Raw genomic sequence first — 25,215 nt, forward strand, 5'->3', positions numbered from 1 at the left:
TGTATTAAATCTAACTTGATTAATTGCACGACCCCTAAAGCCGCTGACGGTAGGTATTGCGGCGTGGTTGTAATGCAGCAAAACAGCTCCAATATTTCGCACCAACATGGAGCGTAAATGTCAAACTTGGGACATCTTGTGGCGATCTTTTCTTACTTTTACTCTTTTCGCAATCACAAATTGCATTGCATTTCGTCTAGACGACAGTCAAAGTGCAGTGAAACTAATTCCGCTGACAAGAGTGAACCACAATGGCGGTTTCCGATTCCATCGAGGGAACAACTTTCAATTTGAAAGAGAAATCAAAGAGTTGAATGAGTTAAGATACAGATTTCGGCGAAGTACCGGGGGTTCTGTCCGGGTTCACAATAACACGAGGATAACAGAGGAGTTTGAACTCGACGGAGACAATCATACTGTGGCTTTCTTACACTGGTCGGGAAAAGACAGTTCGGTGAGTTTTATAGCGTGCTACAGTGCAACATGCTATGGCGCGCATGGTGAATTTTAATTTTGCTTAGTCATGCTCTTCTGTTCTGATATAAACTCCAAGCTGATAGAGCTCAAGCTTACATGAAACTTTATTCCAATAATCCAAAATCGATTTCGAGTACACTTTGAATGCCACCAATGACATTCAACGCCTGAAAGTAGTTTAACAAACTGCGGAAATAAATGTACATATTTTAGAAAAAAAAAATTTTTAATTTAAAATTAAAAAATATATATCGTGATAAACATAGTAGCTTAACGTTGACATAGAGCCTCTCTCAGCCACCTTATAATATTCCACTTCTAATCCTTCTTCCAAAGTACTTTTTTATTTGTTTTTTCCTAAGGAGCAAACCATTTCAGATGTCAAAGTGTTGAACACAGTTGTCATGTATGAAGAATAGGAAGAATTAGTTAGAGATCTAATTTCAGTTTCCGTTTTTTTTTTTTTTTCAAAAGCAACACATGTTGACCTGAAATTATGAGTTGGTGGCTATAAATAAAAGTTCAATTGCCAGAAAAAGGGGCTTGCTGGCTATTGTTTTTACAAGTTCATGCAGCATCTCCCAGCTTGATACTTTGACTACCAAGAAGAAAGATGCAAATATTTACATAAGAAAATAATCAAGCAATATTGATATGTTATTCAAAGTTTCCTCTGAGTGTAATTGTAGTCATTGAACACTATTTAGTAAACACATTTCGTGTGTTTTGTCATTTCGTATTTAGTACACACATTTGAACACATTTGCACCTTATAAGTGCACCTATATCCAAAGAACTTTGCCAACATGATCATAGCTCTTAACACTGATAGCTGGTGGTGAAAGGTTTGTGGGGGAACGACTAGGTTTTGGGAGGGTGATTTAAGCATCACTGTTGATGGAAAAAAGAAGCATGTGAAAGTATTCTATCTGTTGTTACATTAGAGTATGGGTTAATATTAGCTGTTATTCTTGAGGAAGAAAAAGGAAAGTTTTGTCAATTTTTAACAACCTAAAGGTATTTTTATCTGTCTACTTCCTGCATACTTCACAGCAGAAAAGGCTTTCACTGAGGATCCCTCATTTTTCTCCTGCTGTAGGCCACACCTCATTCAAGGATTTCTATCCTAGTGTAGTTCCTTTCTTTTTTATCAGTGCCATTTTAGTTAGCCAGCAAGGCTCTGCTGCATCAAAAGTTTTTTTGGGGGTTTCCTGTGTTCTCTTGAGGTTTCTCCTTTTTTAATTTTTTCTTTTTCTTTTTTTTTTGGGTGTGTAAAGATAAAGAAGAAAATCCTCATGAAAAAATTATTGTTAAGAAAATCTGAATGTAGACTCCTTGTGACAATGCTATGAATTTTTTTTTAGGTTATTTACATATACACCTGTGGAAAAGTGAATCAAACTGAAAGTGGAAATTTTATCTGTGAGGATGGTTTTTTTTGGAGGTTAGTTCACCTGTTGATTGTGTGTCATTTGAATGCGGTCATGATATTTTTGATATCTGGCTCATTTGTTTTGTCATCAATGTGTTCTCATAATGATATGGTGGGTTGAAATAAAAATTAGTGACTGCTACACACATGGGTATTCATCAAGAATTTATTGTAGAACTTAACTATGTTTTTAGGCAATTTGTCTTAGTTATACAACCTGTAGGAACTTAAGTACCCTGTCTCTTAAAGACTTTTAAAAAAAACTTTTTTTAAATAGTCGTAGGTCTAGTTTTATTTAAATAATAATTTGTACTTTTTGTAGATATTTAGTCTTCTTTTTCTTTTGCCCTTAAAAACCACTTTGAGTGATGGAGTAGTTCTTAAAATACATACTTTAATATCATCATCATCATTATTATTATTAGTCCAGGTTAAAAAAGGCAATCATTTGGTCACATGCTATAAATGTGAGTGGATTGAAAAAGAAAAAAAAAAACTCAGCCAGCTCTCTTTAAGTTGCTGACTTAAATGTTTTTAAAATTGGACATGATAGATATAGCCAATGGGTGTGAAGTCAAGGTCAAATTGGCAATCATTTTGTCACATGAAATGAATGTGAGTGGATTAAAAAAAAAAGGGGAGCAAAGGTAAACAGCTACGTGTAACTTTCTTGAAGTTCATTAACAAAAGCGAGATATATATATATATTTATATAATAAGCTCAGTTATGCACGCATTCTGATTGGTTCTCACTTATGATCTATAGGAGGACAGATGTATAGATGATCATTAAAACTTTTTTTAATTCTTTTTTATATAAAACAAATAGATTCCAAGTTGCCGTGCATCTGTTCAGTAATAGATCACAGAGGATGTCAAAATGTGGTAAGAACATCAGTGACACACTCGGCTGCGCCTTGTGTGCCACTTTTTTGTTCATACCACATTTTGACGTCCTCTGTGATCTATTACTGAACAGACGCATGGCAACTTGGAATCTATTTGTTAAGTGTTATTTCTTAAATATTGTAGTAGGTCAGCTTGTTTTAAAATATTACAATACTCTTGAATTCCATTATATAAATAGAGAATTAATGGTTCAGATTGTATTAGACAACACCGTAAAAAAAATACATTTACAAAAAAAGAGGTGAGAGTGCAAACTCTGTAGGAAATATGTATTGAACTTGCTCAATGAGCCACAACATTTGCCTAAAATAAAAACTCCAAAACTTCTTAAAAAATTCCAAACAAATGAGTAACAAATTTACATGAACAAAGTCTCAAAAACAACAAACTAAAACTCCCAGGAAAAAAACTGAAAAGTACTCAAAAAGTGTCTGCGTCAGTTTCCAATGTCAAGGGAAGAGCTCTTTGACATGATTGGCTAATTTGTGAAATCATGTGTGCCGTATGTGAATACAAAGGGGGAGAGGAAGAGGAAGAGAAAAGTTGTCGCTTGAAATTTAAAAGCATAAGAGATTTTCTACCAATGCCATGCAATTGATAAATTGCTATCCAGAAGATAAGTGTGCACAAAATGTACTGTGTTATCCACTATTTAGAGATTTATCCAGTGGATAGCATTACTCAGCCTTCTGGGTCTAGTTTAATATGTATGTATGCTAAGGCCAGTTGGACTTCCAGTATCCATCCAAGATATGGCTCACACAATACTCATCCTAACGTGCTTTAATGAGCATTTTGATTCACCTTTATTTTTATAATCTTACATTTGTTTCAGATCCACAGACTATGGAACCACTTTCAAACATGAAGATTATAAATTTAAAAGTCAACCCACCAATAACATTGATTTTTGCTCAAGCAATTACACGATGGTTAGTTATTTGGCTGTTGACATCCTATCCTCAATCAGTCTTCTACCCTCTTGAGAAAGCAATTTTTCTTCTTGTCATACTGGTGTAATTTCTCTCATTGGTAAATTGTAGCAGAGACAAAGAAAATCTTTTCAATGTTCTCATGTGCTTTCCATTTTATTTTTGGTGAAAATTCATTGTGCAAAATAATTTTACTTCAATTCAAAAATGAGTCTGATAAATGATAAGTTCTGTAAATTATGTAATAGTATACTAATCACCTTCTTACATTTTAAATAGGTAACATTACAATTTTTGGAGGCTGTAGTGTCTAAAACAGTAATTTGGATAATTTTCCAGAAACATTTTTAGTTTTATGCAGTATTTTGCCTGCCAATAATAAATTCCAGCCAGCATTTGACTAGTTACTTGCTGCTAAGGGCATTTGCTGCAATAGTGTTAAGTCTCTACACATTTGAAGATTGGGCATAGGTTCTGTCCACAGGCTTTTTCAAAGTCACTGCTTGGCGGTCTAGAATCATAAATGTTGGCCAGGAATCAACATCTTAGTTGCCAGAAAAGAAAAAAGTGTGCTATATAACTGGTCCTACCACATGTATATGCTTAACGCTTGGTTTATCTTTGAACTAAGCAATACTCCTGGAAACTGTTTTCAAAGGTTCTAGCGTCATCTCAGACAACTTAAGAGGAAGAGGTGGTATTATATATAAGAGCATGACTAGTATTTATTTTAATAATACACTACGCCAACTTTCATTTCACCTTTAATTTAGATCACAAACATGTTGCAGCCTCCTACAGAACTGAGGAAAATGTGTCATTAAATTGACAAACTTTTTTGGTGCAAATTTACATGCTATAATTTGTGTGAACAGTTGTGAACAGCTGTGGCTTGGACTGGACTGCTTGGTCTTTGTGGACAATTAGTTTCTCAATCAAAAATTTTTTTTCAGATATCTGCTTTTGACTGAGAATTCTTTTTGTTCATTTTTGTTTTTAGGTTATGGTCAGTGTCTCAGTACCTAAAAAAAGTTATCTGTACGTCTCATATGATGAAGGAAAAACATTTACATCTCAGCCCTTGTCTTTTACACCTCATGTGGTTTCATGTAGTCCTGTATCATATAAAGTTTTGGTTGCTCAAGATCAGGACACCAAGGAGGTTTGTGGAATTAGCTATTCTCTCTTAAAGGTAACTGAGCCTCAAAGGATCTGAATAAAGAGGGTAAATTTCCGAAGGTACTGGGGTATTGTGTTGGCAGTCTACAGCCTTTCCCTTCATCTAGGCAGCACAGAAAGCCACAAAACAAAAGAAATTATCTTTCCAATTGGCACTCATACACTTTGTTCTTGCCTGGCCCCTTTTTCTCTTTGTAAACCACACACAACCCACAATTGCTCCACTCACTCTAAAAACTAAAAGGCTAATTCTTGAAATGTCAGTATTACAAATCTCTTTATGGTGACCAAACTTAATTGTTTATCAACCCAGTTTATTAAAACCAAATTTCTTCATCTGAGCCTTGGTGTGTGATAGTTTTGGACTGTGTTTGGTTTTCTTTTGAGTTGTGTCTTTTCATTTTGTTTCAGATTTATTACATGAATGATGGTGAACGATGGATATATCTAGCAGATCATGTCTTGAGACATTATTGGTGAGAATATCATAATGTTGATTGACATCTAATTTCTTCTTTTGGCATTGTCCTCAAATTGAATATAAAGCTCAAGAGAAAAATGGAAATGATCACCAATTTAAAGAAGCTCTTGATTGTTAAACAAATTCTCCTTGTCGGTACCATAGGAAATGTGACAAAAACAGTGAAGGGAATTTGAATACTGATGTTAGGGTGTAAATGGTTGAAGGAAGCATATCTGAAAATCATATTTGAATCGGAGGTCAAAGATGTGATAGTTAGAGGAAAGATCATCTCAGTTATGAATACAACCTCAATGGTTGTGAAATTAAAGCCTGAAAAAAAAATTCAGTCTTGAACTGAGATACTAGTCCAGAGCTAGAATTAACTAGAATTTTTGAGGGTGCCACTGAAAAATGCCTCAGCAAGTTGGTTTCCTTCATTAATTATTATATTATTATTATTATTATTATTATTATTATTATTATTACTTTTACTATTATTACTATTATTACTATTATTATGTTGCACTGATTTGTGAAGCCAGTAAAGAGCTGGAACTAGTTGTTAGAGGGGTGGGTAAAGGTATTCACTGAAAAAATCTCTATCCTGTGGATAGCACAGTACATGTACAGTGTACAGTATATTTTGTTAAAACAATAATCCACTGGATAAGGATTTATCTATTGGATAGTGTAATCTCCTTTGTGAACAACTGGTTCCTGGCCATGAGAGCTCTTAAGAGCACATTGAAGGATGATTATGCAAAACAAGGGACAAAACAATGAAGTTGAAATCTCCAATTTTTTATATCAACATATGTTCCAGATTAGTTGTCTCTGATTTGCTGAATTTCTGATTGATTTTAAAAAAAATTATACAGGGCACCAAATCAAGGTGGCAAGAAGTCAGAGTTACTCCTTGAGGTTCAGAACCTAAATAAGTATCGTAAGTAACTCTTCTTCATCTCTTTTTCTGTCAAAAAAGCTCAATTGATAAATCACTTATTTTAAAATCACATTTAATACAGAGAGATCTGCATGTGTTTGTATTATATTAACCTCAGACTGAGATATTTATCAAAAACCACAATTTCTCTCAAAATAAATTGTGTTTATTAATTGTTGTTTATTAATTTGAACAAGTAAAAGTTATTTTCAACTGTGGAAGAACACTTTCAAAGCTATTTAACTGTCTCTCATGAAACAAGAACTGAGTATTTTATGTACAGGAAGATGAGCTCAGGTTTTAAATTTGTTGTGTTTGCAGCCTATCTTTGCCAAGACTGTATTACTAGTGAGTAAATTAAGTGAAGTCCATTTTGTATCGTAGAACCTCTTTGGAGGAAAACAAATTATATTTCTCGGAATTATTTCACTGTTTTTAAATTAATTAGTATTTCTTCCAAACTCACTAAATAATGAAAACCTGAACTGTGTCTAGATTGCTATTTCATTATGAATGACAATTTTAAGGAATACTAATTGAATATTAATTTGATATGAATCTACTTCAATATTACTTCTGAACTTGCAAATTTTCAGCAAGAGCTCCTTAATAATAATAATAATAATAATAATAATAATAATAATAATAATAAGCTTTATTTGAAATGCAAAATAATGGATCAGATAGACTAAAAAGACTATCTGGTGTTAACCCATGTGCATATATATAGTATAAAATCTGTATATAATAAAATTATAATAAATAAATAAAAAAGGACTAAAAATATCATGATACAAAATAGTAAAAATGAGAAATTATAAAAATAAATAAATTATCCTTGCCTAACTCAGATTGAGGGTTTTGTCAATACTGTGCAACAAGTTAGAATTACACATAAACTATTTGACTTAAACATGTAACTTCCTCTGACCTGAAAAAAAATCCTGAAAACTAGCTTTTGAGTGTTTCTCATCATGCGTATTTGTACAATAAACCAGCAGGTATGTTTGTATTTATGCATTTATGTTTTCAGCCAAGGGAGACTGACAGTATTTTGTGTTCTTGGGTGGGATGCTTTATTCCCACTATATTCCTCTTAACCTAAAAGAAGAGATTGTCACAATTTTTAATGAAATAAATTCAATTTGACCTGGGAATGAAAATCAGGCAAAGAAATGATCTGGGCAGGTTGACAGCAATTTAAGTAATTGCAGAAAATAAATTTTAAAAAATTTAGCTAGTGATAGGATTCAAACGCCTTCCTCACAGGTTTGTACCTCAGCTGGTTTAATACTCAACTGGTATCAGTAAAGTACAAGTTTGAATCCTGTCAAAGCTTGAATCGTGAAGGATGACCCATGCATACATACATACATACATTTTTTATTACTTTCTAATACCAATTTACAAGTTTTTATGTGCCTTACAGTAGCTTGAGTGTTATTCAGGGGTGGTCGCATGTTTCAGGTAAACTATTACAACTGCAGTAACAATTGAAAGTACTTATTCAGCCTTTATTGGTGCAGGATTTTAGGGTAACATCTGAAGGGACAAGGCACCCTTAAATGGTCTTCTGTACACTTCCCTGGAAAATGTAAATGCTTATACAACTGTAACTTTTTTTTCCACTCCAGATACATCATATTTAAAGCATGCTTTCTTGCCTTGTGATAAAGATTGTTTGAAGGATTTTGATAAATTTCTGGGACCATTCTCATCTCATTCCTTAAAGGTGGAGGGGAAATATGTGTTTGTTGAGGTAAGAGAACCTGTTTTGGGGAAGACAAAACCAACAGACCCTTGTGTTACTGTGATAGGTTGAACCCTCAGAACCATCCTTTGGTGTGGGTGAATCCTCCTTCCATGATCTAATGAGGAAATCTCTCGTCCAAGGACTTTTTATTTCACTACAGACAATTTGTGATCAGTTGTCTGTTAAATAATTTGCTAACTAAGAATGCAGCATTATCCATGAAATTGAACTTTTTTTGACATAAAGGACCCTCTTTTAATTGGTTATTCTTATCTGTTGAAAATTTTGGTCATTTGTGACTGTGGAAACATTGACTTTTCACTTGATTTTGATCAGCTGTAGTGCTTTTTTTTTCTCAAAACACAATTATGTTGTTGACTTAAATTATATTTTTGGTATTGTCTGTCACACTAATTATATTGATTCAGAAGCCTGTACCAACATAAAATGCCAATTGAATGCAATCATTTTTGTATAGCTTGTTCAAATAATATAAAGATTAAAGAATTGGTGTGAAGTAGAGGTGTTTAGAGAGATTAAGTCAGTAAGTAAGACACTTTGTTTTGTGAGGGTAACACTTGACAGTGATTGAAATAATTGACAAAGTTGTGGCCCCTGAGTGAGTCGAAGATTTTTAAAGGGGTACCAAGTCAACTAATGAGTCTGAGATCTTTTGATATTGCAGAAATATACCTACAACACAGACTTGTATGTTTTCTACAAAAGCAACTCCAGCAAAAATTTTTTCCAAAAGGCACAGTTCCCTCCTGATATTGAGAAAAAGGTAGGCTTATTTTCAAAATTATATAATTAGATACTTGTGGAAATAATCCTGCAATTTGTTACTTCTCATAAAGAAGGCAATTAATCCAATGCAAGGAAAATTGTGAGGAAATAAATCTTTATGTTTTAATAGAGGAAATGTAGTTTTTGAAGTTTTTAGCAATTTTTTTCTAGATTTCACTTTTACATGTATAAATCATATCAGTCTGCTTTATTGAGGTAGTCTTGGTTATTACAAGTTTTTTTCTACTAGAGGCATATCAAAACATTAATCATTTTAACTGCATATTTTCTACTGACCTAGTTGTCAAAATATTCTGGGCTTTCCTTTTTTTTTAGGACAACGTAGCATTACAAGCTCCGATCGTTTATTCGGCCTGCCATGTTTGATTTGGAGTGGACGGTGGGGAGAGGGGACTGGATTTCTATTGTCCCATCCTCTCCTCTCTCTTTCCTTTTGACCGTCACTCACCCCCCTGGGTACAAATTTCATTCTCTCCCCAGCCTTCCGCTGCTGTAAAAATAAAAGATGGCAGGTATAATTTCACTAAGAAAATACTGAGCACTCGCTCGCCAAAATCACGCCAGCTCTGCAAGCTAAGGCTTTCCTGATCTTATATTGTTTGATAAAACTCTAATATCGACTAAGAAGGTGGATGTCAGTACCACTGATGTAATTTTTTTTTTTTCCCACAGTCGTACACTATTGTCGATGCTAAGGAAGGAGAAGTGATGGTTGTTGTAAGACATGAAAAAGAACACGATGGCCAGGATTATTACAACTTGTATGTATCAGATCTCACTGGAGTGAAGTATTCTCTGTCTTTGGAAAATATCCTCAGTAGCAGGACTCCAATTTGGGGAAAGAATACAACACTAGTGGATCTTCACAGGGTTAGTAACATAAACGCTTGTCATTTTGCAACCCATCAAGTACATAGAGTAATTTTCAATTGAATTTCCAAGGTAATCCATGATTACATTAAAACTCACGCTGCTCTTTCAACCAATCAGATGCAAATTTAAAACCATCATGACTTGGTCGCATTTTCCTGCGCTTACGGACAGTTGATTGTTTTACTTTGAGTTTTCATTAGCTCTTCAAAGTAAGGCATAAGTAAGCTCACTGTCTGAAGCGCGGGAAAACGCGGGTGACCGAGCTACGACTGGTTCTTGTTTTGAATATGATTGGTTGAGAAAGTGGGTTTTCTGGAGCAATCAAACACGAAAGTAAGGCGAAAGCAAGGAAACTGCTAGAAGCGCAAGAAAAGGCGGGTGACCGAGCAACAATCGGTCTTAGTTTTGAATCTATTGGTTGAGAAAGTGGCTTGAGGTTTTTTGGACCAATTAAACACCACAGGAAAGCAAAACCAAAGCTATATCGGTTTACTTTTGACACTCAATTTAAACTTGCTCTGTCACAAATATTTTTTTGTTACTGGTTTTTTGTAGGTTAAAAGTCTCAATGGAACGTACCTCGCGAATGTGTTCATCCCAGATGGTGATGGAGGAAGAGATGTAAAATTCAGATCTGTGATTACATTTAACAAGGGAGGTGAATGGTTTCCACTGAAAGCCCCATTAGTTGACCATAGAGGAAACCCTACAAACTGCCACCCGGTGTGTTTGCATGACTTTTTTTTATGATTTTTATGATTAAAAACTATATGCGTTAAATGTTCAGTTTCAGCTTTACTCCAATATCTGTCTCTTTATCAACCCTTTACACCCTAATATTACTATTCATATTCTCCAAACTCCTCTCTAATCCCATGGAGCTGACAAGGAGAATTACCTGAACAATCAGGAGCTTCTTAAACTGCTGATCGTTTCCCTTATTGCCGTGACCTTTACATTTGGTTCAGGATGGTACTGCGAGAAGAATTTCGTAGACCAATCACATAACTAAGTGAAGTGAACCTGAAGCAATCTTGGATTATTTTCAGCACTCATCTGAATATTTCTTTTACTCACTAGATCAGCTAAGTAATTCTCCCCTCTATCTGCCGTAAAATTCCATGTCGACTGGCTAAGAGAATGTGGCTTTGTATGAGTTGGTAAAATTGTCGATTCTCGTCATCTGTTTGCAGGTCATCGTAAGAAAATTGCTATGAGAAGTTTATTGTTCACCTTTTTTGATAGTTGAAGTGTTATTATTCAGTATTCTATATTAAAATGTTGTATGCAACATTTCCAAAGGTTTTGAATTTTGGTAGGCTAGGAATTGAACCAGTTTTTGTAAAAATCTCTCTGCAGCCCAAATGTTCTCTTCACGTTCATATGGTGCTGAGCCGATGGTATTTGTACATCCCTCCTGTCCTGTCATCTTCCTCAGCCGTGGGAATCATTGTGGCTCAAGGTAATGTACTTTCTACAGATTCAGAATTCAAGCACAATTCAGTAATTACAATGGAGTGAAATAAAGGAGAAGAAGGATGGTTAGTTTTTGAGCTAGAGAGATGGTGAAATTTTGAACAAAAGAAATGGTAAATTTTTGAGCAAGAGAGATAGAAACTTCTTGAACAGGAGAGATGGTAAATTTGTGAGCAAGAGAGATGGTAAATTTTGAACAAGAGAGTCGATAAATTTTTGAAGAAGAAAGAGTGTTAAATATTGAACTCGAGTGATGCTGGATTTTTGAATAAGAAAGATAGTTAATTTCTGAAGGAGAGGAATGATAGATTTGATATGAAGTGAAGTGGTTAAATTTTAAATGAGAGAAATGGTAAATTTTTTAATTATAGCGATCGTTCACGTTCCAATCATTAAGGCGATAAATTGTTTAACCCGACAATGAAAGGATTAAAGAGATTTTGTTCACTAATATGAAAACTGTTTTAAAACAAATGATTAAATAATCACCTTCAGGTAACTTAGGCAGTAATTTACGTGAAAGACCGGTTGGCCTTTATCTATCAAGGGACGGAGGATTATCATGGACCAAGGTGAGAGAACGAGTCATTGGAGAAGAGCCCTTCTCTGAAATGGCGATCGAAGTTAAGATGATTTCAGAAGGAATTAAGCAATTGAAATGATGAAAAGTATAAGATCATACATTTTCGTGGCTGATAGAACACTCTATCACGCGGTCAATATTCTGAGTTCCAGCGTATAGTTTTGTTTTGTTTTGTTTTTTTTTTTAACTCTTTTTCGAGGCTGAATATGCAAAGCCAATGGTTTTTATCCTCAGAGACTCAAATTAACTGTTTTTTTTCTATATGGAGAGTTTCTTAATGATCAGCCGTCGTTTTGAACATGGATATATTTGTTCCGTCAGTAAAGGCCTCATGTAATTTATTTTACTCATTTGAAGTGGTAATTTTCGACAGGAATTTAACGGCTACCATGATTTTGTAATCGGAGATCATGGTGGTATTTTGGCAGCAGTCCCGCTCGTACGGAACGCTGACACAGTGTGGTAAGGTCTTTGTTTTAGTATTTTCCATTGCGATGATGCACATGATTGTCAGCCCGAAATGCTCGACCTTTGACCGCCCTGTTCCTTGGAGCCGCCCATGTAATTTTCTTTCTGGATACCGGTGGCTACCATTGTTTTGTGTTTAACCTCACCTAAATCACAAAATAATTCTTTTGCAGGTATAGTTGCACTGAAGGACAGGCTTGGAAAAATGTTTCTCTAGGAAAGGAACCAGTGACTGTTTTTGGCATGGTCACTGAGCCGGGAGGAACAACTCTTATCATCAAGTAAGGAATTCCTATATCTATGTAGTTTAAATATGCTCCGGTGTAATTTGTAAACAAAACAGAGGTGAATGACGCTCCTATTGCAAACTTTTAAATTTCATTCCTTTGCATTTTTTGTGTTTGGTGCAAATAGTCAAAGTAAAAGATCTTGTTCACCTTGTTGTTTCGGTGTCCCAATGTAAATCATGTCACACCATACACAGGATTAAATTGGTTCCTTCGGTAATACTTCTTTAATCTGATTGGTTTGATTTGATTTTGCGGTACCCAATCGGAATGCGCACTGGTGGGTCTGTTGTCACGCTCCTTGAAAACTGCTCAGACTAGCAATGTAGAAACCGTCCCTCGCAGGAAAATAGAAACTAAATCAACGAACGCAATGATCCCCGCAAGTGGACTGTCATTTCAGCAACTGCAGTAAAGAAGTCTGAGAAAATTCAGGCTTCGATGAGATTCGAACCCGTGGTTTCCAGATACCAATTTGGCGCTACTATCAACTTTAACTTTAAGGGTTAATTCGTAAAGCTGTGAAAGAGAAATTAAATCGTATTTTCATTTTGAATTTACCAGTGTATTTGGTCAGCATACAGGCCGCACATTTAAATGGCTCTCGGTAAAACTGAACTTCACATCAGTTCTCAACCAGAAGTGCCTAGCAGATAACTATACAACTTGGTCTCCCAACGATGAGGTAACAACTAAGAATTATCGTCCTTAGAGCGGTTTTTTATTGAGTGTTGAAAAATTTTGCCGAGAGTTATCTGGGAATGCTTTGGTTTTCTTCATTTTGCACCGTGATTGGTTCAGAAAACTCATGCCATCTTCTCAACCAATCAGAAGCAAATCTGATACCAATCGCGTCTAGGTCACTCTCATTTTCCCGCGCTTTTTTGTTTGTTTGTTTGTTTGTTTGTTTTTTTCAGTTTGCTCTTTTTGCTTCTCGCTTGCTCCTTGTGTTATTTTTTCCTTTGGCATTATCAATGGAACTGCGCTCTAGGACAATCTAGGTAGTGTTATACCGCCTCAAGTGAAGAGAAGAACAACTTTCAGGTCAATTAGATAATAATTAATGTATTATAATGTAGTCCAGAAAAATTGATTTAAGCTGACGAACTAAAACTTCAAAAGCATAAATGCAAAAGCCAGTTTCTCCAATGAACTGCTGCCATTTACAGAGCTTTAATTTGAAGTAATCATTGTAAGCAGTAATTGCACTAAATCATAACAGCCGAACTGTTCCCAAGTTTTTTCGAGGTATTTTTTTCTTTTTTCTCTTTTTCCCCCTTTCATGAGAAGGAAAACTTACTGAAGCAAAAATATTGTGCTGTTACTTGAAAGTGTAAAAAAGGGATAAAGGGATATATCAGTTCTATGATATTGTATCGTAAAATGTGGAATTTGTGAGTCGGCCATTGTAACTTTTTTCCAAAATGTTTCGCAGGTCTTGACTTTTAAGTAATAATTGTCTTTTAAGCAATAAAAGTGATACTGACCAGAACGGTAACATTAACGATTGCAATAAGGTGAATGATAATTATAACAATAATAATTGTGATAACGGGTTTAATGATAGGGAGTTAAATAGTTATCTAACGATTCTATTTTGTTGAACAGATCGCGGTTATCACATAGCAATTTTCCTCCACTCAAGGCCATCCTGATTTTATTCTAGTTCTTTTCTTTCCTTTTTCCTCTTGTAGCGTATTGACGGGGAATGTTTACTGGGTCAACACTTCGTATATGAACGTCGCAAAAGCGGAGATTGCTGCTTCAACGGAAAGGAATACGAGAGAGAAATCAATATTACAACTTGCGCCTGTGAAGAAGACGATTTTGAATGGTGGGTCACAAACGCTGTGCAGAATTTGATTCTATATGGGTTCAAGTAAAAGGTTTATACTGTCTTTTATTTCTCGGATTTTTTTTCCGGCTGGAAGCTTTTTTTCGCGGATGAAGGTTTACGCCGAAATTCTCAAAATTGTCATACCACTTGATGGACACTACTCATTTTACTCTCTAACACGAATTTTACAATAAACTGAATGATACATATATTTTGATTAGGTTCTTACCGATGATCTTTAGGAGTACAAATGTGTAGAAGAAGTCGCAATTAGCAACATTATGCTACTTTATTATAAACTCATGTTGCCGTAAGTCTGTACAGTAAGAGATCACGGAGGAAGTCATGATGTATTAGGAACATAAGGGACACGATCAGCTGTACTTCATCTGCCACCTTTTTGTTCTTACCACATTTTGACGTCAGCAGACGCGCGGCAACGGACGGCGACTGGTGTAGCCAATCAGATTGCAGCATATAGGCTAATAAGTCTACAGTAATATTTTATATTTTTGTTTTTAATTAAGTGACTTTGGCTACGAACACTCACAGCTCTCTAAAGTGTGTGAGCCCACGGCCGACGCAGCTCCAGTGCCAGCTCATTGCCCAGAGGGAAAAACGTATCCGCACAGTCGTGGGTAAGATTGATAAACAACATGAGAAGTTCCCTTTAGTTACTAAGGTCGTGCGATTCCTTTCGTGCTAAAGATTTCGTAAAATTAAAGCAAAAATAATCACAACGATCATCAGATTAAAAGAAAATATGACCAATTAAGGAGAAATCAAAGTTAAAAAAACAAAGAAAGGCAGAAGTAAAACTAATGGAACAAGTAGTTATTTTCGACACTGAATGGGAAATTTCTCTATCAGTACAACAATGAATAATGGAAGAGGACGATGAAAAACCCGTTGAATGAAGTAAGGTCCATGTTGTGAGTGGCAACACGTTGAAATCTCAATTTTATCTCAAAGAAAAACTTTTCCATGTTTTTGAACGGACTGTAGTGGAACGCTCCAGTGTATTTTTGATAGTGTTAAGGTTTCTTCGTTCTATTACAGTTACAGGAAAGTTGTCGGAGATCGCTGCAAGGGCGGGCGCGAAGATAAGTTAATGCCAGAGATAAGGAATTGTCCAATAAAAGGTATGTGAACGCCGTGTTGAATTCTCTTTGTACTCATGGTCGCATCGTTGATTCTGAAGAGGACGTGTTGTTACGACTTATGGTAGTTGTATTAAGGCACAGTCAGGAGATATAGTTGAATTGTACAAGTAGCTCGGTATTAACAAATAAAACGCTTTCTGGTTGAGTGTCGTGAAACCAAAAGCAAAGTTATCTCTAGGGCCAATCGCAACAAAGGAGAGTATTACAAGGAGTCAATGAAAACCGAGAATAGAAACAAACAAACCGCTTGAAGCGCGGGAAAACACGGGTGACGTCGACGCGGCTGGTTTCATTTTTGCATCTGATTGGTTGATTAGGCGGTGCGAATATTCTAGACTAATGACGAGCGAAGGAAAACAATGCGATCCTCGATTACTTCCAACACTTTATTGAAAATTTCTCTCCATGACCTGTGATCAATAGCTGTTTTTATGACTTCTTAGGATACTGAGAATTGTAAAGATCATTAACAGCTTCTCCTGCACCACTGATCCATAGTTTTTAAACCATTGCACTAACAAATAAATTAGAGCAGAATCCCATTAGCGTTAAACCACTTTCGCCGGCAGATCATCTATGATGTGATCATTATACCACCGTTTTACATTTCACTTGATAGCCTTCGTTTTCTTTCATGAATGATGATTGCTAACAAACATTTTTCTTTCTTCAGCACCTTCAGATCTCAGAATCACGTTTGGAAAATTGTACGTGGAAACAAACACAAAAGTGACCTTCTCACTTGCTCAGGGACAGGTAGGGGAAATTTTAAATTATGTAAATAATTAAGCAGGCTAAATGTCACTGGGCCTTGCTCCAGCAACAGCGACCACCTCGGAAGTATTTCCTGGACGAAGTATTACTTCCATTTTTTTCACATCAATTTTTCCGTTGGTCATTGGTGTGATTAATTAGAAGCTATTCAAACAAGGAGTCTTGACTCGAGTAATAATTTTTTTGGATCAATGTCAGTATCTGAGCAACTGTGCCCCATGTTCAAAGTGTCCATACGTATGAACTGTATTTGAACTAAGAGATTACTCTTCGGAATCTCAAGATGCGAGTAGTGGCAATTTGTTAAAGATATCTTCTAATAGTCTACGTCTACTTTAACATCCAGGGCTCCACAGAATCCACGTGGTATGAATGGAACTTTGGAGATGGCAGTAAAAATAAGAACATCACTGGACTTAGCAATGCTGAAAACATCTCCCACATTTTCCGTCATCATGGCACCTACAATGTAAGCGTGGCTGCTGGAAACACTGCTGGCCAAGATAACGGAACCACAGAAGTAATAGTCCTAGGTAAGACGTAGATAAAACTTAAAACAGTTTCGACATCCCTCAGAAAGAAGGGAAACAAAAATTCTACTATAAGCTTATCACACAGCAGTTATCACTTTTAGAAATTTCTCGGAATTGCTTCCTCCTTATGCCTTGCCTCTTGACACTGTTTAGATTGTAAAAAGGTTTGTTAGTGCCAAGAAATAAAGCAGTAGCCATTTCGGGAAACGGGTTACGTTTGGCTTGGAGTACGATAAGGCTTTCACGTTCCATAACAGCCCCCTACCCTCTGAAAGTAGCCACATTACTGGTCACCTCGTGCTGCAGAAATTGCAAAATCCCTCGACATCATCGGGTTGCTTTGGTATTAAGGCTCCGAGTGTCTGGGTGGTTCGATTATGAAACCGCTTTGGAGAGAATAATATCTACTTTTAAGTCATATCCCTGGCTGATTCTCATAAGCTCCTTCAAATTAAGTTTACTGGGGATGTTTAACTGTCTTATGTGCCTCTCTCCACTCAGGAGTTAAAATGAGCACCGGCAAAGTGCTAGAACACTCCTGTACTGCAGTTGCGAGAGCAGATGCTTACTGCGATGGTTTTGCGTTCGGTCCTTAACGAGAGTCTTTTTTGTTTTACTCGCGATTCATGATAATTTTGCCTTTTCTCTTTGTCTGTAGATCTTATTAAAGAAGTCGATATCGAACCGCCTCACGCAGTGGTAGTTGGTGTTGAGGCGTGGTTCAACGCCACTCTGCACTCCACTGCCCGGGCTCAACAGAAGCCAAATTTTGGCTTAACACATTACATGTGGACATTTGACCAGAACGACAAAAACACGCTTCCTTTATTGACTTGGGAGAGCGAGGTGCACTACGTATACAACAAAGCAGGCATCTATAAAGTGTCTGTCCAAGCCAGTAATGGGATTGGACAGACAATTGGCAGTACAACAGTAACTGTGTATGGTAAGTGAACCCTTAAACCCCTCAGAGTAATTGGCTTCTAATTTCTCCTCACAGTAACATCCTTGAATCAAATGTAAATGTCATGAGTAGAAAGGAAATGATCGCCAATGTAAGAAGCTCCTGATTGTAAAACAAATTCTCCTTGCCATTATCGTAGGAAATATGAAGATTACTGTGTGGAGAATATGGATACTAATGTTTAGGTGTAATAGGTCTTCAAGGATCCGCTCGGGGTGGGGTGGGGTGGGGTGGGGGGGGGAGAGAGGAGGGGGCGTTTTCATCTTCTCTTCCTCCAATGTGTAATCCATTGGCGGCGCCCCACGTAAAGGATGTCCCCCCGTGTTAGACCAGAATTTCTTGGTAGGCTGTTGGTCTTAGGGTGTTTTGCAAGGTTCTGACAGAAGTTCAATATTTTTCGGAGACTTCTCTGGAAATCGCTCAGTCATCACCAAAATCCTTTTTTGCCTTTCCCTCCTTGGGAGAAAGTCAAAATAAGCAGGACTTCTTGAAGGCATGTCTTCTCAAGTCGTCCATTTCTGATAAATATCTTTACATTAAAGGTTGGGAGAAGACAATTAAGATATTTTTCAACACTATGGGTTTTTACAATTGAACCAAACAATAATTGTTAAATGATTACTTTAGTTAACATTTCTGTGAAATAGCCGGTAACGTTTACTTGGGCAGCTGATAAAACAAGAACCCTGTTTACCCAAACTTCTGCCATGCTTTGCTAGAAGTTCCTAGATCGGGGTGTTGGGGGGGGGGGGGGTGTTTTGAATAGGTAGGTTGCACATTACAGTTTTACGGAGTTTAACGGGAAAAATCTCTCTTTTTTTCAAACTGAAGTAGCACATACGCCCAAAACACTCACTTCTCGAACGTATTTTAACCCTCGTCATTTATGTCGTGTACGAGCTTAGTTTTCAACAAAATGCCTTTCGTGCTGCGTACAAGTGCGAAAGCGAAAGGTCTCTGGAAAAAGTTGCTTAATCGGTTTTTTTTTTTTTATTATTATTTTTTAACTTCAGATAATCTTCTCACTGTGCGTCTCTTATTCGACGCGGTGTTGGATGAAAACAATGACAAAACATGGCAATGGAGAGAGTTTTTCGCCAAGCGTCTAGAAACCGCTCTTTCAAAGGTAATACTCCGTAAAGACACTCCCCAAGCCATTGAGAGGCGGGAGATCTCAGACAAACTTCTAATTTACATTGAGGGAAACGTCAAGGTTTTTAGTATTATTATCATCTTCATTATGATCATTTGTAGTATTATTTTAGCTTTTAGTATTATTTTTGTGATTATTGTTTATAGATAAACTAATTTTTCACAGAGAGAGAGATGGGGGTTTGCATTTAACTCGTGACCTTCCCCCCCCCCCCCCCGGAATCATCCACGTCCTTCAAGAGTTTGTTTTTGAGTGGTTTGGTTTTTAAAATTTTGGCTGTCAGGGTTTTATTTTGGTGTTTTTCTATTTCCTTTCTCTTTAAGAGAAATTTTCCCTCGGATACGTTATGTAAGGAAATAGGGAAAGCGCAGAACCTTAGAAAGGTTTTGTTTGCTTTTTATTGTAAACTCCAAACAAAACACGACGAGAAAGTAACGATAGATATTTTTCATAATCGTGTAATCTTTTGCTGTCTTTTTTTAGATGCTGGATGTCGACCCTAAACGCCTTGAAGTTTTTGTGTTACGCGGGCTGCCGACGAGAAGTGATGTGTCTATAGTTCCTGCTCAAACCAACACTAGTAAATCAGCAGATGAGGTAAGTGTTTGTAATTTCGTTATTCCATCTTCGATATAGGAGGACGCGCGTTAGAAAATTTGGATCGAGGCTTACTGGCAAGCGACCTTCGAAGAATGAATATAGATGCGAACTACAGTGCCAAGTAACGTCTGCGCATGTCACATGTCGCCTGCTTATCCATGGCAATAGTATTATACAATCGTTAAAATGTGGAATTCCATCCAATCACAGCTAATCACAACAGCATATAAGTAACGCGTACTCAATCTACCTCATCGCCTTAAGAAGACTAGCTGTATGCAGTCGAAACGCTGCGATCCACATCCGAAGTGACCACATCAAAAGGGACAAAGTTATAATTAAATTTTTTTTTTTTTTTAAGGAAAACTGTTTGTTATTAAAATTTGATCTCAGTACTATTGGTAAACAAATTTCAGTCTCTTCTCTATGCAGACAGCAAAACAGTCCCATTTTCCTTCGGATTAAGACTACTAAGATTTGGCATCTTAGGCCAGATCTTTTTGGAAAACATACACCTGACAAAACGGTTTTTTAGCGTTACCTTCCAGTTTCGCCCCCACTCGTTTGCAGTTTTGTCTCTATGTTGTTTTGTTTTGTGTCAATATTTTGTACCGCCCGCCCCCTCCCCTCCCCCCCTTTTTTTCAGCTAAAGATGTACAAGGGTACTTTTTATAATTTTTGCCAGAGATCATTTTCTGCTTTTGAAGATGTCTAAGTGATCAACGTGGTACAAGACTTGAGTTGTCTTTGCTTCCTCAGATTGTGGATTTACTGAAGTTTAAGGTGGAGATGGGTTCGGTCAAGATCCAGCTGCCTAAGGATTTGACTGTCAGAGTCACACACGTCGAGGTGCTACCAAATAGAGGTACCTTGATCTGTGATACTGTATCCAATGCATGCAACGAAGGAGAGAAGCTTCTTGCATTCATATGAGATTTCATCTATGAGAGGAGGAACTTGAGTTTTGCCTTTAACCCTTAAACTCCCAGGAGTTATGAAATGTAACTTCTCCCTTTAATATCCATACATTAGCAAGCAAACAGGTAACGAGAATACGCCAACTGATCAGGTAGAGGTTTTCTTGATCTAACACCATATTCTCGAAACTGAGGGCAGAAACCGTGAAGGCGACTTATCAGGGACTTTGAGAAAACCACGACGGAGACGGCAACAAGAACGTAGCGAGAAAAAGGATCTTATGAGCAAAACAATAGCGAGGCTTAGCAACAAAACCTCGACAGCAATCTAGTCCCGGTTTTAGATTGAACTCAACATTAAATTTACATGTCATGCCGAAGTGAAGATGATTATGGTCAGAAACGATTAAGGTATCGAGCTAGAGGCGAAAATCTTGGAGGAAAATTAATTCCGTTTTTCGACCTTTTTACCACACGTCGCTGTTGTAACATCTTAATCTCCCAATTTAAGTTTCCTCAATGCTGTTTGCATGTCTTTTGCTTAAGTTGAGGTGTGGCACCGCCGGAGACGTTGTACATATGAAGCACGCTCGTAGTTTTTAATTTTATAATACAGTATATTTTTTGTGCATTACGATTTGCAAGACGGTGAGAACCTTCGTTATTCTTGTTGTTTCACAGACTATGGTGGCGGTGGTTTGTATCCAACACAGTCTTCCGATTCCGGCTCAGGAACGCAGTTGGCCATTGGTGTTGGCGTCGCTGCCGCGCTCGTGGTTGTGTTTCTCGTTGGGACTCTGGTGTATTTCCTCAGGTTTGTGAATGTTATGATGGAGCAACAAGGTTATTAAAATGACTTTTATTTTGACCTGCGCATGAAGTTGAGTGAAGGAATGATCCCCGAAGCGAAACTTTTTTTTGTGTGAGTTCTTTGTTCCCGTAGAGAAATATGATTATCCTTTTAATACTGTTGATAGACCACGCTCAGTCCTACCTCAGTTTTGGCGAAGTCCAAAAATAGAATCGATGTTAAACGAATCGTGAATCGTAGAATCGTGCTAAACGAGTTCAAAGCCAGGTGACAGGAAAAAGGACTAGTTCCCGGGATAACTTTATTGCAATTGTAGCGACGTAACCACTCCGGCACGCTATCTTTTGCGATATTTCTATGAAAGGTATCTCTAAGGATTGAGCAACAACTTCTCATTAGTAGCTAACAAAGAGATGTATTTTCATTAGTTGGGAGAATTCGGCCTCTGATCACGAGAGTTAAAGGCCCCATCTTTCTTGATATCTCAAGGCCCAGAACTCGGGACCGATTTCAGTCTGTGGCTAACAACTCCCTTGTACTCCTTTTCCAGACGCTACAACCTTCTACGAAGCCGCTACACTCACCTCCGCTTATACAGTGACGGTGCACAACTGAGGGACCCCCTGGTAGAAAGCGATGACTGTGAGAATGAAGAGTCTTTGCATCCGCAGCCAGGGGGGTCGTTGCGTTATGTACCCATACCCACCAGTGCAGCACCAGACGCCGACAGTGATGAAGAACTAATAGACAACTTCGGGACAGGTAAGTAAGCAAAGGGCATAAACACAGTAGACCCCGCTGGCTCTCCCTCTCGGCCGTAAATGAGCATTAGTAATTTATAAAGTATGAAACGGGACGGGAAATGTTTAAAAGTCAGCTATCGAGCTAAGTGGCCTATCTGGCCGGAAATTGCCCTGGTTTCCGCAACATGAAGTGAAAACAAGTTTGGCCACTCCCTCTTGGGCGAGTCTGCTAGTACCCATTTTTACTCCTGGGTGGAGAGAGAGGTACTGTGATAGTTGAGTGTTTTGCCCAAGAAAACAGCATCAAGTCCTCTCGATTCCCAGCACCATTTATTACGGCACCGCTTCTCCTGCTGCTGTATGGTACAAGATTGGAAATCTTTCAAAAAAAATTATGTCGGGATCGTTCAAAGTTTCCTACAATTGCTGCTCTAATTGTTCTTGTTGCTTATACACGTAATCCGCCAGTGTTAAACTAGTCCTATCCGTGAGATACGAAGCGCGTACCATATGTATAAGGCTGTGAGCTTGTTACTTATTGTCTTGTTCATGAATCGTATTCTTATGACCAAAGTCATTAGTAGGTGGCCTAATTTAACGGTCAGTCGACAAGATCGAGTCGTGCTGCTATAATTTACGCTAGATTTAAGTATAATACTATCATTTTAGTTTACCGATACGAAATCTGTCCTTTTTATTTCAGGATCTTTAGCTCTTTTGCCTCACAGTCAAAATGATCCAGGCCATGGAGGAAATACTAACAACTGATTAATAATGATAAGAAATAATCCAATTAGTAATAGCGACACGTGCAGTGGTACTTATTGTTCCAGGAAATAAGCCACAAAACTACTCAGTAGATTGTAGACTTAAAGTAACCGGTCAACCCATAGAATAGTCATTTAAAAGGGTCTTGGATGGGATGAGGTGGGGGGAGGTGGGGGCTCAGATACCATGTTTACACTCCTCCCCCTCCCATCCAAAGATTTTTATATCATTTAGTTTGGTGTTAGGACTAATTGTCAAGTATTGGCACTAAAACATTCTACTCCCACTTCACACCTCCAAGGCCATCTTCCTTTTTACTTTTCCGTCCCCGTTTACTCAGTGAACGAGAATTTGCTAACAGAATAAGTAACGTTATGCAGTTCCGTTGTATTTAATCTTCCGAGAAGGACAGTCTCTTATGACTGTTCATACTGATATCTTAAGAGAGAGACAGTAATAAGGTTAGCAATTAAATAACTCTTTGAGAAAATTGTTCCTTTGAGACGAATGGTGACCTCTACCTTCTACATGTTCATTGTTGTTTTAAGCATGCGCATTACTAGACTCTCAGGTAAGCAGCGGTTTAGAGGTTACATGTGATGGATCTTTTTAATTGACAATCGAAATTGTTCTTGGTTCGTTTCGCTCTACGACATTGTTCTGTGACTGGTTAGAAGAAAAAAGATTCCACCATCTTCTCAATCAATCGAATATTTGACCACTTGATACTTTGTCCTCACCTGAAGGCTTTGAATTTCAAATGTTGAAATGTATCTAATTTCAGTTCACTTCCGATAATCAGATTTGTCGCTTTTATTACTTTGCTATTGTTTTGTTTTGTGTTTATGATACAGTCATTCGAAAAGCGCTTGAACCTCTCAAATGAAAAAGAAAAACTGCTGTCGTGTGCTGTTTATTTTCCTTGATTGTGGACGGAGGCCCGATTGTTTTGGTCATGTGTAAGGGCATATTTTAAATTTTCTTACACCAACGCCTAAAAGGAAAGTTCGCCTCTCAGGGTACTCTTTTTCTCGTACTTGTGATAGATATTTCACGTAAAAATCATTAGTTAAATCAATTTTTGTAAGTGAAGGCTGTTGTTATACATGCAGTAACCTGAAGCGTCCGTCTGACTAACATCAAAATGCACTGTAGCTTGTAAATAATTTTGTGAACATGACCTGGAATTCTTTTTTTTGTGCATTTGATTTGAAAATAAATTAGTGTGCTCGCTAGCTGTTGCTTAGTTATTGTAAGTTGACTTGCTTTACAATCTCAACAACTTTATTTTCAATTAGAGAGGTGGGGGGGGGGGGGTACTTATTTAAGAAGGACCAGTATTTTCTTATTTTACCAAGATGGTAGGTGTCTATTTCGGGAAAGGTGCTTATTAAGACGTGGATCTTTTTTCGGGTAACTATCCAATGGTTCACTGGGTTCTGTGGGTTCATTATTACAACAACCTAACCGAATTTTTTAATCTTTTTGCCGGTGAAAAGCACCCATGGTACATTTGAGAAACAATGAACGAGAGAATGAAAGAATGAACGAGTGAATGAATAAACTTATGAAACCAGCCGTAATATATCACCACGGTGGAACACATGCGTTGTTGAAAATCATCATGTGAGGACCAAGGCCTGCACGCGCTCGAAACTAAACCACGTAAGGGATTAGGGGAAGTGAGCCACGAAGTATACACCCTACCACTTCCCCTTCCCCTCTTTCAACGGCCGCTTCAGTCGAAGCCAATTCCTCCTCGGCCCTTCCAACAGGAGACTGCGTTTTCAAGCCGTCGGAGGGAGGCACGAGAGGAGAGTGGCAGGTGTGAGACATTTGTACCGTTGCACTTATGTCCTCTTATTGCAGATATGTCCTCTGACGTAATGTGATACAGTGGCCAATCATATCCTGCGATCTATCGCGCGACACGCGGCTTGGGACTGGTTAAGAGACTCCGTTGTAGTTATGTCTTCAAGCAAAAGTACTCATTCAAGGGGGTCGTTATAAGTGGAAAATTTGACCAGTATTTTCCGGTAACTGATCTGAGGAAAACATGCTGTTCGCATGATCACTGCGAACCGGGTCATTGACCTCTCATATTGCTTTCCTTGAAGTTCAATCGTTCGTTAACGCAGAGTGATCGCATCGTTGTTGTAACCTAAACTTGGAAGAACAATTTGCTGGGCGTGAATAACAAAGCGACTTTCGACTAAAGGATGCGTTATAGTTCACGTTTTATTTGCAGCCTTGCTTTATTTACAGTCTTCATTGCTCGACTTGCGACTTCAATGACAACATTTTAGCCACAAGCTAAGACAAAAGCACAATGTGGCGTCATATCACAATTGCTTTATTTTCTTTAATAGT

The 25,215-nt window shown here is 37.4% G+C and overlaps 1 protein-coding gene across 1 annotated transcript; it reads left to right on the forward strand.

The window, feature by feature from the left end:
* The first annotated feature begins 47 nt into the window (after nt 1–47).
* On the forward strand, nt 48–24,080 carry LOC113685493 (VPS10 domain-containing receptor SorCS1). Its single transcript, XM_089196286.1, has 27 exons — nt 48–454; nt 1,842–1,921; nt 3,654–3,750; nt 4,751–4,912; nt 5,341–5,405; nt 6,271–6,335; nt 7,970–8,094; nt 8,774–8,872; nt 9,568–9,765; nt 10,324–10,491; nt 11,128–11,230; nt 11,740–11,816; nt 12,201–12,289; nt 12,469–12,576; nt 13,147–13,267; nt 14,277–14,416; nt 14,947–15,057; nt 15,479–15,561; nt 16,256–16,338; nt 16,703–16,889; nt 17,548–17,835; nt 18,867–18,979; nt 19,490–19,603; nt 20,366–20,471; nt 21,205–21,337; nt 21,885–22,096; nt 22,781–24,080. The coding sequence occupies exons 1-27, from the start codon at nt 107–109 to the stop codon at nt 22,843–22,845; spliced, it is 3,540 nt and encodes a 1,179-aa protein (XP_089052412.1). The 5' UTR covers nt 48–106; the 3' UTR covers nt 22,846–24,080.
* Nucleotides 24,081–25,215: the final 1,135 nt, after the last annotated feature.

This window comes from Pocillopora damicornis, chromosome 2 (assembly GCF_964200805.1).
Source record: "Pocillopora damicornis chromosome 2, jaPocDami1.2, whole genome shotgun sequence".
NCBI classification, from domain to species: Eukaryota; Metazoa; Cnidaria; class Anthozoa; order Scleractinia; family Pocilloporidae; genus Pocillopora; species Pocillopora damicornis.